Genomic DNA, 18,413 nt, shown 5'->3' on the forward strand with positions numbered 1-18,413 from the left:
ATGATAACTTATATACACCTTGCTACATACTCCCAATTACTCTCCCTAATGAGACAGCCCACTCTCTCTTTTCATATGCATTTCACCAGCTTCTAACCCCCTCTACCCTTTCATCTACCCTTCAGGCAGGAGATGCCAACATAGTCTCAAGTGTCCACCTGATCCAAGAAGCTCACTTCTCACCAGCATCCCTCTCCAACCCATTGTCCAGTCCAATCCATGTCTGAAGAGTTGGCTTCAGGATCTCCATACTCTTTGAACCAACACTTAAGACTCTCCTGAATTTTCCCCTCTCCTTCCTTTCTTGCTCTATCCACTGCCACTCCCCATCCCAGCCCTCTGCTCTAGCTAGGCTGGATTCTTCAGTAATCTCCCCACCTCTCTCCAAGCCTTGTTCTTGGACCCGAGGAGCCAGTAGAACTCTCTCAGCTCCTTTCTACCAACCAAATTCTGTCTTTTCTTTATGACCCAGTTTTTCTAGGAAGCCCACCAAGAATATTTAAAAATCTCTTCCGCCTCCTGCTAACAGAAAGGTCAACAGTTCTAACCGACCAGCCACTCCACGGGAGAAAGATATGGCGGTCTATGAACACCACTGTCTATACAATTTACCTAGACCTTATCACTTTTCGCCATTATAAAAACAGATCCCAACTGACCTCATTACTTTACATGTGGAGAAACTGAGGCTTAGAGCCGTGCAGCTGTTTGCTGGTAAGCTCAGAGTTCCAGGTTTCCTACTTTTCAGTACAGTTCTTTTCCTATTATGCCTGTCCTTTCACAGCATCTTGGAATTGGAAGGATCTTAAATACTATCTAGTCCAAATTCCCTTGCTGCACTGGAGTTCTTTCTATCTCTTCTTTGAGAGAAGGCCAAATGGCCTCTGCTTGACCACTTCAGGTGATAAAAAGCTCACCACTTACAAAGCTTCCCATTCGACTCTTAGGCAGCTATAATTGTTGAAAAAGTCTTCCTTATATTGAAAGAAAATTATTCCTCTCTGAAACTATTGCTCATTGCTCTTTACTTTCTTCTCTGCAACCCAAGCACAAGTCTTCTCCCTCCTGCACGTGTTTTGAAGACAACACTCAGGTCTCCCCTTAATGTTCTCCAGCCTTCAGATCCTTCACCCATGCCTCATTACAAATGAATTTGGTGCTCCTCCCTATCCTGATTGCCCTCCTGTAAATGAACTCTAGTTTATCAGCACCCCACTTAAAATGTGGGAACTGGCATTGAACACAGAGATTCAGATCCAGCATCTAAAGCCTCCCTCAAACTGGAATTAAACCAAACCCATTCCATCAAGTTGATTCTGACTCATAGCAACCCTATAGGACAGAGTAGAACACTACTCCCTAGGGTTTCCAAGGCTGTAATCTTTACGGGAAGCAGACTGCCATATCTTTCTCCCGTGGAGCAGTGGTGGTTTAGAACTGCTGACCTTTCTGTTAACAGCCGAGCACTTAACCACTGCACCACCAGGGCTCCAAACTGGAATTACGTACTTCTAAATATATGACCTCCATCGCCCATCTGTCAGTTTGTCGTTCTGTGGTGGCTTGTGTGTTGCTATGATACTGGAAGCTATGCTACCAGTATTTCACATAGCTGCTGGGTCACCCACAGCAGACAGGTTTCAGAGGATCTTCCAGACTAAAACAGACGAGGAAGAAAGCCCTGATGATCTATTGCCAAAAACTAGCCAGTGAAAACCTAATGGATCACAACAGAACATTGTTCAGCTCACTTGCTTTGGACATGTCATTAGAGGGGACCAGTCACTAGAGGAGGACATCATGTTTGATAAAGCAGAGAGCCAACGAGGGCGTGGGAGCCCTCAGTGAGATAGATGGGCACAGTAGCTACAGTGGTAGACTCGAACATGCTGGTAAGTGTAAGAATGATGCAGGACTGGGCAACGTTTTGTTCTGTTGTCCATAAGGTCACCATGAGTTGGAGTCGACTCAGTGGCAGCTAACAACAACAAATACACAACCTTAGGTTATTTGCCCTTTTTAGTGCTAATGACTTATACACATGTAGTGAACTAAAAAAAGAATAGCTAACAGTTACTGAGCCTTACTATGGGCCAAGTTCTGGGTTAATGCTTTAATCCTAATAATGATATTTTCCTCACTTCTGCACACAAGGAAACTGAGCCTTAGAGACTCAGAGTAACACAGCTAACAAGTGGTAGACCTAGATTTGAGCCCAGGTCTGTCCATTTCCAAGGTCTCACTCTTTACCACTGTGCTCGGCAGCCTCCCAAGTCTGAAGACACTTGAGACAGCTACTTTAGTTTGTCTTCCTGTCATCTGACTAGGCTACCCTTTAGCTAGACTAGCTGGATGAAGATTTAAAGAGCCTCAACGACATTACAAACAGGTGTACATCCCACCTCCCCATTCTCCCTTCTCATTCTCCCTCTCACCTCTGGTGTCACATGCTCTTCTCCCTAGGGGTAACAGCAGTCAGAGACAGGCTGTGCTATAGGTGCTTTGCCCACTCATAAGATCCCAGTGTCCCCAGCTGGAGCAGAACTAACCTGAGCAGCACTCTGGACAGCAGGCTGAGCTTGGTCCAGCTCTGATGGGGGCCAGCCAAACCCTGGAGCTGGTCCAGCCTCTCCAGCAGATTTTCTGCAGGGCGGAAGCTCTTTCCACCCACTGCTGCCAGGAGCCAAAAAAGCCGAATATCTCAGGCACTGTGTCTTTCCTGTTCCCTCTGCTATCATATCCAGAGACTTACCCGCTCCTTTTGCCTATGGACTCAGGAGAGTGCTAAAAAAAATCTCTCTCTTACTTTTCAGTATAATCCTGCATTAGAAGCAACTAATCTCAGGCTCTTGGTTTACTCCATAATGCTAAACCCAGGGCTTTACCATGGGACATTGAACATATGATCAGAGGATGAATATTCCCCAAACATGTCATTTCTGGTATGAAGTGATCCATTACTAACTACAGCTTGTGGATCTACAGCTCTACTTCGTTTGTATAGGACCACATCTCTAATTGACCAGGTGTGGGGTAGCCACTTTGGAATTCAGAACTCACTTGCTCACAGAAACAAAACCATACCTGGGAGGAGACAGATCAGAGTAGGAATAGGTTTCCACGCCAGCCCACGAAATTTCCTTAAATGATAACAACTGAATTATAGTATGTTTGCAATGAAAAATTGTAGTGAGATTGTTTTGAAAAGTCATAACACTGTTAGATAAAATTGAAGCCAAAAATAATGCATCTGAATAAGAAATGCAATTAGCTTGAGTGATGATACTTCTTGAAGTAAGGTGCGTTTAAAACAAGACAGAGATAGGTGGACGTGTATTGCCGGAGATTCTAAAAGGAGCTGCTAGTCATCTTTCAGAATTATATAAAGTTAGAATCAGAACTTTCTCCTTTTTTGATTCAACAAAAGATTTAACTCCACTTGAGACCACCATTGGCTTTCATGGGTTCTTGGAATCTTATAACTGAAAAGAACCTTAAAGATCTTCTGGTTCACTCTGTTCCCTGTAGGTAATCCCTTCTACAATGTCCCTGATAGATGGTCAGCCATGCATTACCGAAGCTCTTCCAGGGACAGGGAGCTCATTACTTCTGGAATAAGTCTCTTACATTTTAGTGCAACTCTCATGGTCACATGTGGGGTTTATCATTAACTCTGCCCAAATAATTTGGTCTTTATTCTTGGTTCTTAAGAGATGACCCCTAAAACTTTGGAATTTCCTGTGATTTACACATTTTTGATGAGGCCTCCAGACCACTCCTAAGGGTTTATGTTAATAAGATACTTCTTGGGTGGGGACTGGCCAGGCCAGAAAGATCCACCACCTAGTGTCAGCAGCCTTAAGGGAGGGGGGTATGATTCAATCAATCATGCCTACGTAATAAGTCCCCACTAAAGGCTCTGGACATGGAAGCTCCATGAGCTTCCTGGTTGGTAAAACACATCGATGAATGTGGGAAGATAGCACCTCCCTTTTTGGGACATAGAAGCTGTGTATTAGGAGCCCTCCCAGACCTTGACCTATGTGTGTCTTCATTTGTATCTGTCTTAGTCATATAGTGCTGCCATAACAGAAATACCACAAGTAGGTGGCTTTAACAAAGAGAAATTTATTTTCTCACAGTCTAGTAGGTTACAAGTCCAAATTCAGGGTGTGGCTCCAGGGTAAGGCTTTCTCTCTCTGTCAGCTCTGGAGGAAAGTCCTTGTCCTCAATCTTCCCCTGTTGCAGGAGCTTCTCAGGCACAGGGACTCAGTGTCCAAAGGACGTGCTCTGCTCCTGGTGCTGCTTTCTTAGTGGTATGAGGTCCCAACTCTCTGCTTGCTTCTCTTTCCTTTTATCTCTTAAGACATAAAAGGTGGTGCAGGCCACGCCCCAGGGAAACTCCCTTACATTGGATCAGGGAGGTGACCTGAGTAAGGGTGGTGTTACAATCCCACCCTAATCCTCTTAACATAAAATCACAATCACAAAATGAAGGACAACCACTCAATACTGGGAATCATGGCCTAACCAAGTTGATACACACATTTTTGGAGGGACACAGTTCAATCCATGACAGTATCCTTTTTGCTGTAATAAAACTGTAATCATAAGTGTAGCATTTTCCTGAGTTCTGTGAGACATTCTAGAGAATTATAAAACCCCAGGGGGTAGTAGGAACCAGCAGGTCAGAAATGAGGAGGGCCTGGGGACCCTCAAGCTTATGGATAGCATCCTGAAGAAGTATAGAGGGAAACCCTGAATTTGTAGCTAGCAGGTCAGAAGGGTGTCGCGAGGACTCCCAAGCTTGTAGCTGGCAAGAGGTCTTGGGCAGACTTGGCAGCCTGGAGGACTGTGTTCTTTAACTTGATATCTGACCTACCTCTGAGTGGTTAGGGTCACAGGAGGAAGCACTGCACATGCAGCTGGTCTCAGAACAGAAGTGGAACAGAGGGGAGCAGGGTTGACAATAGATTGCAATTGATCTTGACAGTTTGTTGTCAGAAAACTAGGACTTGACTTTTTCCCCACATGAGAAAATTCTCCTCACATAAAGCTATAATCTCTGCCCTTCCTGACTGTCCGTCCTACTATTCCCCCACCTCTGGCTCCCCAATTTTAATCTGTTGTTCATGTTATCTGCCATTGGTCAGCCCCCAATTCATGTAAACTTACGCACTACAGAGCATAGGGTTTTCTTGGCTGCAGTCTTTATGGAAGCACATGTATTCTATGTAGCCGCTGGGTGGGTTTGAATCACCAGCGTTTAGGTTAGTAGCCAATCACAAATAGGTTAGCAGCCAATCATAAACCACTTGAGGCGCCTAACCAAGACCACACCCATTGCCTTCAAGTCAATTCCAACTCATAGCGACCCTACAGGACAGAGTAGAACTGCCCCATAGGTTTCCAAGGAGCAGCTGGTGGATTCGAGCTGCCAACCTTTTGGCTAGCAGCCGAGTTCTTAACCACTGCACTGCTAATTTAAATCTACCATCCTTAATTCTCATTTACTGAATCCTTCTGATCCTTATCTAGACAAAGTAATTTGATTTGCATATAAAGTGTTAGATAATTCTTTTTTAACATACTACTTAATAAGATCCTAGCAATTTCTCCATAAATTCTTTTATTAAAGAATTAAATATCCCTTAGAGCAGGACAAAATATTTTGAATTAAATTCAATCCTAAACTTTGTTTCAAGTGATTATTTGTGTGTGGTTTTATAGTTCTTTTAAACATCCTTGGGTTTAGGTACTCCTAGCAGTCCAGCCTCAGTCCTGGGAATTGGGAGTCCTCTGGTGTCTCATGGGCCTAGTGGTTAAGTGCTATGGCTGCTAACCAAAAGGTAAGCAGTTCGAATCCACCAGGAGCTCCTTGGAAACTCTATGGGGCAGTTCTACTCTATCCTATAGGGTCGCTAAGAGTTGAAATCGACTCAGTGGCAATAGGTTTGGTTTTTTTTTTTTTTTTTGGTGTCTCATTCACAGACCTCTCCGATCTAGTCTCTTTCTATCTGGGCCCAAAGCTCAGAGACAAGACCCTCCCTTCTGAGGTTCCCTATGGGTTAGGTTTCTTACCATGGTTAATCCCTATAGTCATTTATGTTGTGTTTATCCTAAAATTTCTAGAGTTGTTTATCTCCCTGTTCTTCTAAAAATGGAGCCCTACGGCACAGTAATTAAGAGCTCAGGGGCTAACCAAAAGGCTGGCAGCTCGTATCCACCAGCCGCTCCTTGGAAACCCCATGGGGCAGTCCCATTCTGTTCTATAGGGTCACTATGAGTTGGAATCGACTTGACAGCAACAGGTTTGGTTTTTGAGTTTTTGGTTCTTCTAAAACAATATTTTTATTACCTTAAATCTATGTCTTCCTGAATTACCTGTAGGATCTCTTCGAGTCCTAAAAATGCATCTTTTTTTTTCCTGTGCACATCGGGGAAGCACCTTTGGTACCCTGAGCATCCTGTGTTTAATCCATACAAGCATAAAATAAATATCTTTATTTCAAGGTTCAATGTATTAGGTTGATCCACATGAAATTGCCATTGTTGTAGTCAAAAAGGGTTGAGTATCAGCAATTTCAAATGGTTCAGTGTTACACAGTCAACCTGTCCTTTCCCAGAAGAGTACTCGTAAATCTTTGTGAAAGCAGGGGAAGGTTTGGTTCTTAGGGAGTCAGATGGTCTGGGGAGAGGACAAGATGTGAGATGAGAAGCCACTTATTTCCACTGGAAAGTCAATTAATCTTCTTAGGCCTTAGTTTTCACATCCATGCAAGGGGAAACCAAAAAAACCAAACCCATTGCCATCAAGTTGATTCCAACTCATAGTGACCCTATAGGACAGAGTACAACTGCCCCATAGAGTTTCCAAGGAGCAGCTGGTCACTTTGAACTGCTGATCTTTTGGTTAGCAGCCACGCTCTTAACCACTGTACCGCAAGGGGAAGCTGTTAAAAATACCTGTCTCTCAGGGTTTCTGGGAGGCTTAAGAGTGGCAGTGTTAAGTAAAAGTGACTTTTAAACTGTAAAATCAGCCTTATTGTTATGTATACAGGTTAATTGTTTAGAAGAAAACAAAAATGAGCTGGGTACAGTGCCTGAGGCTTTACAACAATGTATGCAGTAAGCCATAAAACCAAACCAAACCAAACCCACTGTCTTCAAGTCGATTCCGACTCAGAGCGACCCTGTAGGACAGAGTAGAACTGCCCCATAGAGTTTCCAAGGAGCACCTGGCGGATTCAAACTGCTGACCTCTTGGTTAGCAGCCGTAGCACTTAGCCACTACGCCAAAGAGATGAATTCACAATAGCCAAAAGGTGGAAACAACCTAAATGTCCATCAACAGATGAATGGATGAACAAAATGTGGTACATACATACAGTAAAATATTATTTAGCCATAATGAAAAATCAAGTCCTGATACATGCTATAACATGGAAGAACCCTGAAAACATTATGCTGAGTGAAGTTAGTCAGTCATGAAAGGACAAATATTATGTGATCCTACTTAAATCAAATAGGCAAATGTATAGAAAAAAAATTTTAAATAATAGAGAACAAAGCTTATTAGCGGTTACCAGGAGTGGGAGGGAATGGGGAGAGGGGGTGCTCTAGCTTAGGGACCACTGAGGTTCTGTTAATGGTGTTGAAATATGCACAACATAATGAACATAACCAATGTCACCGGATTTTATATGTAAAAATGGTTGAATTGCAAATGTTTTGCTATATGTATTTTTTACCACAATAAAAAAAGAAGAACAGATGACAAGATGTGCAGAGTAACTAGAGCCTTGTGGTAGAAGACCTTAGTCTGAATCCTAGCTCAGCCATTTACTAGCTAGTGACCTTGGGCAAGGTACTTTAAATTCATAAAATGGGGTAATTGAGCTGACCTCCCCTGAGTTAGACTTCCCAGCCCAGGCATGCCACTTGAGGCCACCAGATAATGTTAATTTTCCTACCTTCCCTTTGCCCCAGTTCTGATACCTCTATAGGGCCAAGTCTAGGGTGTTTCCAGCTTAACTCTGGTCCAGGACTGTCCAAGGGGTTGAGGTTCTGTTTCTAGTTTCATCCATAGGTTTTACAGAGGCCCTGACAGTATCTCCAGTCAGGACCCTTCTCCTTCCCTCAGTGTCTATCTGTAGTCCACCTTGGGCCCTTACCACTGGCCACCAACTGCAGGTCCATCTGGCGCTACGATTTTGCAAGAAAGAAGCGCTTATTCATCTCTTCTTACTTTCTTTTGCCTTTTATTCAGAGGCTTGAGATCATCTCTGATACACAGGAGCTGAAGCAACTTATTCTCAGTCTTGCCCCTCTGGCACATTTCCATGACCTGTGGTTCTCTTTCAGTGATTAGCTTTGGTCACTGAAGGTAACATTCAGAACACTCCATAGAGATGGGCTGAGCTAAGTGATGGAGGCCTGTGCTGAGACTTGGAGTCTTGGGGGTGGGTATGGGGGTGTTACCCTTCAATTCAAAGAAGAGAAGGACAAGGGAAGCTTTGTGAAAATTACCTTTCTCATTTCATTTTCAATTGAATTTCTCCCACTTACCTATGTTAGGATGGGCCAGAAATGGCTCAATAGGGGTACCTGGGAGTCCAAGATGCAGTTTCAGAAAGGAGACTTGGGTGCCATCCAATCCACACTCTTCCTTTTCTTTTTAGTACTAAGGGAGCGGCGAGGAAAGTGTGCCCCAGCCTCCTTTGTTCTGTGGAGATGTGGCGTCCTACCTGCAGCCACCATCCATCAGATATTATTTAGGACATCAAAGGGCTTAGAATTGAAGCCTCAAATAGAAAAGAAATGTCAGGCCAGGCCACATTCTCCTGTAAGGACACCTCAGTATGACGCTGTCCCTAAGCAGAACTGAAGCAGGAGAAGGACACATGCTGTAACGTGAAATAAGTGACCTCTGGGGCCATCTGCAGAGAGGTTGCCCCATTCCTTTTTGTAACTAGCTCATGCCAAATGTCTGTTTCAACAGCCTGTTTTCCTGCCTCCGGGCACCCACTGTAAATGTGTGAAACCTGTGTCATAATGATGCCCCGATTGTCCAGGGGAGAAGGAGGGTAGGCATGAATGTTATCCTTGTGTTTTGGAGGCTCATGACCCAGCTGATGGAGCTCAGAACTATAATGAGAGCCTTGGGATTCAAATCCCAGAGAAGACTCCCACTGATTGTGCTTTCTAAGGAGAGGATAGAGAGGAAGTCACCCCAGCAAACAGAAGGCTTCCCAATAGAAGAAAAACAACAACAAAACAATCGCCATTGAGTCAATTTTTGACTCGTGGTGACCCCATATGTGTTAAAGTAGAGCTGCTGCATAGGGTTTTCATGGCCAATTTTTCCAAAGTAGATCACTAGGTGTTTCTTCATAGGCACCACTAACCCGTTGCTGTTGAGTAGATTCTGACTCATAGAGACCCTATTGGACAGAGTAGAACTGCCCCATAGGGTTTCCAAGGAGCATTTGGTGGATTTGAACTGCCAGCCTTTTGGTTAGCAGCCAAACCTTTAAGCACTGTGCCACCAGGGCCCCTAGGCACCCCTGGGTGGACTCAAACCTCCAACCTTTCAGTTAGCAACCGTGTGCGTTAACCCTTTGGACCACTCAGGGACTCCTTCCCAAATAGAAGACTGTGATTTTCTCTTACTCAGAGCCAGCTACCCTGGAACCACTTTCCTCCCAAAAGAACAAAGGGTCCCAGGAATGATGTGCAACAAATGTGCTTTAGGGAGAAGAGAAGGAGTGGTGTGATCTGTCCTGCTGGAGATTGCCCACCCTACCTGCTCAGGCAAAGTCAGAGGTGGGAGGGCCTTAGAAGCCTTGAGGAGAAGCCCTCGCAGTCCACAGCCTGAGGAGCCTTCAGGAGCAGGGTTCTGATGCTGCCTGGCAGGGCAGAGTGGGCAGGACCTTCCTGCCACCTCTTCACTGGCCTCCCCTGTGTCCCTTGCACCTTGAGAACAACTGCCCCTCACCCAGGACCATGCAAACATGCATGGGAATTCTTTCAGATTTCAACTACTGTCACATTTAATGCCAGCTCTCTGCCCTCTAGGAGCAAGAGGCAGCCCAGTCCTTGAACAGCCTGCTCTTCTTGCTGTTGTGATGGGACTGAGTTCTCTAGTTTCCCCACCATCGTCCGCCAGCCCCAGCCAAGAATGCGGATTTTGACATCGTGCCCACTTGCCTTACTTCCCACGTGGCCCCATAGGCCACAGGAAGTACAAATGTCCGTGGATGGCTTCCAGCTGCAGGGAGGAGGCCTCTTCAGCTCAGAACGTTCTGATGGCTCCCGTCTCACTTCAAGTAAAAACAAAGTCCGTTCTGTGGCCTGTGAGGAGGCCTTCCAAGACCTGGCCTGCAGCCTTTCCTCTGACTTGATCGCCGATGTATGAATTGCCTGTGGCTGCTGTTACAAGTTACCACACATTTAGTGGCTTGAAAGCGCATAGATCTATTGTCTTACAGTTCTGAAGATTAGAAGTCCAACATGGGCCTCAGCGGGCTAAAATCAAGGTGTTGGTAGGGCTGCATTCCTTTCTGGAAGCTCTGGGGGAGAATCTTTCCAGATTCCCTGCCTTTTCTGGATTCTAGAGGCCACCTGCATTCCTTGGCTCATGGCTCTCTTCCTCCATCTTCAAAGTCAGGAATGTCACATCTCTCTGGCCCTTCTTTCGTTGCCATGTCTCCCTCTGATCACAGCCAGGAAAGACTGTACTTTTAAAGCTGCATGTGACTGGATACACCCTGATAATCCAGGATAATCTCCCCATCTCGAGATCTTTAATCACATCTGTAAAGTCCCTTTTGCCACATAAGGTCACATTTTTACAGGTTCAGAGATTAGGACATGGACAACTTTGGGGGGTGTTATTCTGCCTACCACTTCCTGTTACCCTCCTGACCAGCCTGCCTGGCTGAGCTGTTCACCAATTAAGCCATGTACACTCCCACCTCAGGGCTCACACCTATTATTCCCTCTGCCTGCAACGCCCCAGATCCCCAGGTACTGGGATGGTTTGCTGCCAGACTTCCTTTGTGTCTCTGCTCAAATGTCGCCTGATTAGAGGTCTTCTGACTCCCACCCTCTCCCATCATACTCTATACCCCCTTCCCTGCTTTATTCTTCTTCATTGCATTTATCACTACCTGATATATTTGTTCATGTTTATTGTCTCTTCCTCCCGCCATCACTCCCCAGTTTCTCCACAAGAGCAGGAAGCTTGTCTCTTGTTCACTGCTCTAGAGCAGTGGCTGGCACATAATAAGTTCTCAGTATTTGTAGAGCAAGAGAGAGGAAGGATGGAAGGAAGGAAGTGAGAGAGGGAGGGAAGGAAAAAGGAAGGACAGGAGGGAGGGAAAGAGGGAGGAAGGAAGGAACAAACGAATGAAAAGGAAGGAAGGAAGGACCATCCACCAAGAACCCCTGCAGAGTTCATGTAAAGGGCCAGGCCCCCCTGTATTCTCCATTCTCTAAGAACTGATAGAGGAAACTGGCTTAAGCATTGGTAGGGGCCCCAATGTTGGAAATAGGAAATAATTTTCTGATGCTAGGAGTTTTGACTGAGGAAGTCTTTGAAATCTTCTTTCTGGGGATGTTTTCTCCAGGGACACATGGGCTAACCTCTCATTTATTGGGAATGATTGCAAACTCAGAAATATGAGGATGGTCAGTATCTTCCTCCTCCCTCCTGTTATTGGAAACCTTTACCAAACCGGCCTGAGTTACATTAAGATAAAGTCCACTTTGCATTCAGAGTACCAGGTGAAGCTACATGCTGCTACAGCTTCTCCTTCGGACTGTGGGAGGGAAGATGGCACTGGCTGTTGGAATTTAAATAGCAGTGGACACTACACTTAAAAGTGTAGTGGGTAAACGTTCACTTGAAGCTCAATAAAAGTTGATAAAAAAAAAAAAAGTGTAGTGGACACTTAGCAATCATCGGCCTTCCTAAATTGGAACTCAGTCAAAGTGATGGACTGGCACTTCTGACTGCCCTACTTTGAGAACCTCTTTGACCTACTTAGAGGTAAACATTTTTGGAAATGGATGAAACCTGGAGTGGTTTGTTTTTAGCAAGTCCAGCTGCCGTCATCTTTCACTTTGATAAATAGCTCCTCTCCTCCTGAGCTCAGGCCAGCTCAGTCGGCTGCCCAGCACAAATCTCCAGGAATCCGTCCCTGCAGCAATGACTCCATCGTTCCGTCCCACAGAAGGATATGAATGCTGGCTTCTCTGGGGAGAATAGGGTCTTCTGTGAAATCCCAGTCTTCATCAATATTGTCTGGTCCACAATGTCCCACACCTGGTTCAGACCAGATGGTGATCGGTGATCCTTCCTTCCTGAAGAAAAAGAGAGTGATTGACAAGATAAGCTAGGGCTTAACTTTCTTGAGGATGAAAGAGGCAGATGGGTGTAAGGTGGGCAAGTGTAGAGGAGTTGCGGTAGTTGAAAACATACAGGATAACCTCTTAAAAAAAGATGTCCTGGACCAGATGGCTTCACTAGAGAATTCCACCAAACATTTAAAGAAGTGACCCCAATCTTTCTTAACTTTTCCAGAATTTAGAAGAGGGAGGAACACATCCTAACTCATCCAGTGAGGCTAGCGTTACTCTGATACCAAAGCCAAACAAAGTCACCACAAGGATATAAAACCACAAATATCCCTTGTGAATAGAACTGTGAAAACCTTCAACAAAATACTAGCAAACTGAATCTGAAAGCATATTAGAAGAATAATGTCCCGTGATCAAGTGGAATTTATCCCAGGAATACAAGGGTTGCTCCACATAAGAAAATCAATCAATATAATACACCACATTAATAAAACAAAGGAAAAGAACCACATGACCATCTCGAGCAATGCAAAGAAGGCATTTGACAAAACCCAACACTCTTTCATGATAAAAACACTCAACAAGCTAGGAATAGAAGAGAAATTCCTCAATCTAATAAAGGGCATTTATGAAAAGTCCACTTCTAACATCATACTCAGTGGAGTAAGGCTGAGAGCTTTCCCTTAAGATCAGTAACAAGACAAAGATGCCTGGTCTCACCACTGCTGTTCTGTATTGTACTAGAAGTTCTAGCCAGTGCAATTAGGAAAGAAAAAAGAAATACAGGTACCCAGATCAGGAAGGGAGAAGAAAACATTCAGGGTGAGCTCAGCGGTGCCTTAGTCATTAGACACCAGTGAATGGTGGTGCCCACAGGGCCAGCAATGGAGCAATGGTTAGGCCACTGTAAATTGAGGTAATTAGGAGAAGAGATGGCTACACATAATACAGTGATGATTTTTCTACAGACGTTATTATGAAAATAACACATATCATCTGGGAGTAATTAACCACATGGACAATATACAATTTTAAAAATATATTTAGAGTTCAAATTAAATATAGATGCAGTGTACATGTTGTGTCTTCTCTCTCTAATCTCAAGCATTTCTGGTCACTGGTGACTACATCTTTGTTCCTGATTTTTCACATGAAACAGAAAGTTCTACTTTATGTCCCGTCTGAAGTTTCATTTTCATCTGCCTCTGGTAAAGAACATGTGACAAAAGGGTGGTCCACCGTCACTTGAACATAGAGGCTTAGAAACAAGATTTAAGTAAAAAAAAAAAAGGGGGGGGGCACTGATTGTTTTGAATTACCTCTAGATTCCTATGAGCATGCCCCCAAAATGTCAAAAGAGGTGGATTGGGTGAGCAGTCCAAATGGACTGTTATACCACAGGACCCATGCCGTGCATCACAAGCAAATAAAGTTAACTTCTCTTTACTTATTTTTACATCCTTTTATCACCATTTAGTTCCTGTTTAAAATTATAACAGACCCCACTTTATCCTTAATTCACTGTACCATTACTTTAGAGAAACGACTTTTTCAGGGCTGCCACACAGCTACCAAATCCACTTTCTTCTTTTCAGTTCTCACTGAGCTTTCCTCTTTCCATCACGTGGATTATTCCCTCGCGTTCTTCACCTTTAAGCCTCTTCTCCACTTATACGTCTTTCACAATTTGCTTTTCTCGCATCTTCTCTAGTTCTCGTCTTTGTAGTCTGAGTGTTCGGTAATATCTTCCACTTTGTCTTCTTTACCTGCTGGTGTTTCCAGAAGTTCCTTATCTGCCTTCTCTTTTTTCTTCTCCATTTTCCTGGGGTGACCACATCAACTTACATAACTGTGACTATGATGTGTGTGCCTCAGAAATCCCCTCTCAATATCACATGTCTGTCTCCAAGTGTCAGTGTAATTTACAGCTTACTTATTGTTGTTGTTGTTGTTAGGTCCATTGAATCAGTTCTGACTCATAGTGACGCTGGGTACAACAGAACGAAATACTGCCCGGTCCTGCCCCATCCCCACAATTGTTTTGCTGGAGCCCAGTGTTGCAGCCACTGTGGCAGTCCATCTCATTGAGCGTTCAAGTTAACTTTTAGAAGGGCTGAGGACCTGGGACATTTTCTGATCTGGGCTAGCAAGAACACCAAAATGGGTAATGGCTTTGGAACTATGGAAGAGAGAACTAGACAATAGTACTAGTTGCCACAGGTCAGGAGAAGCGGGATGTCTGTGTGAGGACTGGTGATCATGCAGTAATGTAAGCTGACCAGGTGAGACTGGGTGGTAGTCAGGACGGCCAGTGAATCAGACATCTGGGTGTAGACCTCATGAACAACTTGAACTTTGATTGCTCTGTTGGTGTGTGTTAGAAAGAGCACCAGTGGCACATTTCCTCCTGGACAATGAGATTCTTATGTACTTTGTGCCAGGAGAGAACGACAGGGAAATGGCAGTGGTAGAAGTAGAAGCTAGATTTTGACTTCAGGTTTTGCTATTCTTATAGGGGTGAAGCTTCTTGAAGTTTCTTTTGGAGTTAAACCATCAAAGCCTCTTTATCGTTTATTCATTTAATTTTCTCAAATGTAAAAGAGGACCCTACCTTATGAGGTTTTTTATGAGGATACGTGAGTTAAGTTATGGAGAGTACCTAGGAAACTGCTTAAGTAGTAAACAATAAATGTTAGCTATCGTGACTCAAAGGAGCCCTGGTGACACAGTGGTTAAGCACTTGGCTGCTAACCGAAAGGTCGGCAGTTCAAACCCACCAGCCGGTCCATGGGAGAAAGATGCAGCAGTCTGCTGCTTCTGTAAAAGATTTACAGCCTTGGAAACCGCATGGGGCAATTCTACTTTGTCCTGTTGGATCGCTTTAAGTTGGAATTCTACTGCACAAGAGTCAGTTTGGGTTTTTTTGGTTTATTGTTACTCATTAGGTTGTGCTACTATCATTTACTAACCATCTATTGTATGCCAAGCATGTGGCAGACAATGAGACACATAGATAAATAAGACACAAATCAATACATGATTCAAGCAGGGAAGTCCCAAATTTTGATAACGCCTAAAACCCCCCTCTCCCTTGGCTGTCTTTTTTCCAGTGGGAATTGTATACCTGGGCGATCAAGTTTCTGGTTTTTATTCCTTTCACAAACTTCCCTTTTGTCTGATGAATGGGCCGCCTCTACTTTGTGAGTGTTACCTGTTTCCAGCAGGTCCTTTTTCCTCAGTCTGCACACAAGGGAAGGAGACAGGTGCCCTCTGAGTGACATTCACGCTGGTTCATGGTAGAGTCCAGTTGCTGTGGTCCAGGTGGGCTTCAGGGAAGGTGTGGGATATGAACATGGCATTGAAATATAAAAAAGACTTAGATAAAGAGAGAGGGAAGAAAAGGATGGAGATATAAGAACGGAATGATAAATCAACTGGTATGTTTGCAGGATAATTAGTGGAAGTCATCCACCATAAGTAAGATATTTGGAGTTTCTCTGTAGGTGTTCATTCAACTAGAAAATGGGTACTTCCCTGGATGTCTTTTAATAGGGCTCCTGGAACATAGGAATTCTTTTTCCTTAATGAAGAAGCTGATGATCAAAAAGGTGAAGTGACTTGTTTAAGGTCAAACAGCTAGGAAGCTGCAAAACTGAGCTTTGAACCCTGGTTTTATGAGTTCACATTCAGAGTGGTTTTGTACATCCTTACAGCCAGAGAGCCAATAAAGAAGTAAGGACTTTTTGCTGTTGTTGAAAATATACACAGTAAAACATACACCGATTCAACAATTTCTACGTGCACACTTAGTGACGTTGATTACATTCTTCAAGTTGTACAGCCATTGTCACCCTCCTTTTCCAAATTGTTCCTCCCCATTAACATAAAGTCACTGCCACCTAAACTTCCTATGCTACCATTCTAGTTGCTTTCATCAATTTGATTCCGTATAGATAGTTCTTTAAGAGAGCATAATGCTCAAGGCAGACATTCTTTACTAATTAAGCTAAGCTATTGTGAGTTTTTTTTTTTTTTATTGTGAGGTTTTTAAAAAGACTTCAGGGGATTTTTTTTTTAATTTAAAGTTTAAAGATTATCTCCAGGCAATAGTTTTGGGGGTCCAGCCAGCTTCAATGGCTCCAGAAAGCCTAGATTCCTTGAGAACTTTAAATTCTGTTTGACATTTCTCCCCCTTTTGATAAAGTCTTCTATAGACTCTTTGATCAAGATGTTCAGTAATGTTACCCATTGCCACAGAGTTGATTCCAGGTCATAGTGACCATATAGGGACAGAGCAGAATTGCCCCATAGTGTTTCCAAGGAGCAGCTGGTGGATTTGAACTGCCAAACTTTTGGTTAGCAGCTGTAGCTCTTAACCACTGCGCTAGTAATGATAGCTGGGCATGATCTAGTTCTCTGGTCTTGTGAAAAAAGAGGCAGTTGTTCATGGGCAATTGACCTTACATTCTATTTCCTAGAAGTGAGGCAGTCTTATCACTATTAGTATTAAGCATTAAAAAGAAGGAAAGAAAAGTTAGGTGGAGGTGTTTTCGATACAGAGGAGGCTGGCTGTGTTTGGAGGCTGAGGGGAAGAAGAGGGCGAACCTTTTGGCGAGAAAAGGATTATTGAGTCTTGAACCTTCTAAATCTGTTCATCTCCTACCTCTTTGGCCTTACCTGGTTGTATATTTTAAGCCCAAACTGATTATAGTGGCTCTTGAGGGGGAGGACGTTGTACATAAAGGGGAGTACCTGTTTTGTGTCAGGGGTTTTGTGTACCACCATGCCCACAGCCAAGGGCGGCGTTGCGTAAGGCTCTGTGCCCCGCTGCTGGCAGCGACTCCAACAAACAGCTGGACCTCGGAACTCCGCCCCTTAGGCCCTCCCTCCCTGCCCGGGCCCTCCCCTCCTCCCCAAGGTGGCTCGGGCTCCCTGGAAGTCGGCGCAGCGGCGGTGCGCGCGGTGCGGAGAGGACAGCAGGGACCGAGAGAGGGAGTGGGCTCCCGAGCGCGGCGCTGAAGTTTCCTCTGCTGGGCGCTCTCACCCCCTGGCTGGCGCCCCGTGCCATGCGGGAGCGCTGGGGCCGCGGGGCAGCATGAAGGGCGGCGACCGGGCTTACACCCGATGTCCTTCTTTGGGGTGGCTCTTTGCTAAGTGCTGCTGTTGCTTCCCGTGCAGAGGTGAGTGCTGGCGGCGTCTGTGCCTTAGTTTAGCCGAAGACTGGCAGGGCTGCGCGCGAGGGAGGAAGGGAGGGAAGGCCGCTGGGGTAGGGAAATAGGGTGGGTCATGGGAGGGCGGCAAAGAGAGAGAGTTTGCTCTGAGTCCGAGTTCCATTCACAGTTTCCCGGGCAGAATGCTCTCTCGCCCTCGGTGAGATCCTGACTTGGGTGCCGAGGGAGCTGCAGTTTGTGAACTCAGCTACTTATCAGCGACTTTGGATTTCGGGGCGCCTGCTGCTGAGTCGGAATCGACTCGACGGCAGTGGGTTTGGTTTTGGGTTTTTGGCTGCTTGCGGGGTGGAGGCGGTGACCCTAAACTGTGTGGTCCCAGTAGTGGCGGAGCTGCACGTCAGTGCTTTCATTTACACATGGATGTCACCTGCGGAATTAACCTATGTATGACTCCTGGCTATCGGAATGTGTTTGGCGCTTGTCTCAACACCAGGAACTATTTTTGCCAAGTGACAATTTTCTCATGAGACTGGAGCACTTTTCCCCGCCTGGGATTTTGCAGGCAGCTCCGGAGTAGATTTGCAGCTCTGGGCTGGAGCTTGGCTCATTAATTAACCAAGAACTCTCCTTTCCCCAATTAGGACTAGATTTAATTATCCTGCTCATTTTAATGGTGTTTAGGAGACTTAAAGAAAGCAACCAGTTTCTCCAAAATCAGCCTGCAAAGCAGGAGGGTGAGAAGGACCACAGAGGGAGGATGATGGCCTGGGTAGCCTCCCATGAAGAGGAGATCAAGACCTTCATAGACAGAGTCAGCAGTTGCTTCTAACACTGTCCATGTCAACACAGCACTTGAGCGTGAAGAATGCGGGGAGAGAG

At 44.8% G+C, this 18,413-nt stretch overlaps 1 protein-coding gene across 21 annotated transcripts in view; it reads left to right on the forward strand.

Moving 5' to 3' along the window:
• The window catches only part of KALRN (kalirin RhoGEF kinase), a 792,110-nt gene that overhangs the window by 635,273 nt on the left and 138,424 nt on the right, over positions 1–18,413 (forward strand). For 2 of the 21 annotated variants that reach the window (XM_049878696.1, XM_049878706.1), the window contains exon 1: positions 7,624–17,543. The exons of 14 other annotated variants lie outside the window; for them this stretch is intronic. In XM_049878696.1, the coding sequence (XP_049734653.1) occupies positions 17,459–17,543 (85 nt within the window). In that variant the 5' untranslated portion in view covers positions 7,624–17,458. Of the gene's footprint in view, positions 1–7,623; positions 17,544–18,413 lie in introns of those variants that run through there. 5 more of the 21 variants (XM_049878659.1, XM_049878667.1, XM_049878716.1 and 2 more) reach the window with 4 other exon arrangements.

This window comes from Elephas maximus, chromosome 1, assembly GCF_024166365.1.
Source record: "Elephas maximus indicus isolate mEleMax1 chromosome 1, mEleMax1 primary haplotype, whole genome shotgun sequence".
Taxonomy (NCBI): domain Eukaryota; kingdom Metazoa; phylum Chordata; class Mammalia; order Proboscidea; family Elephantidae; genus Elephas; species Elephas maximus.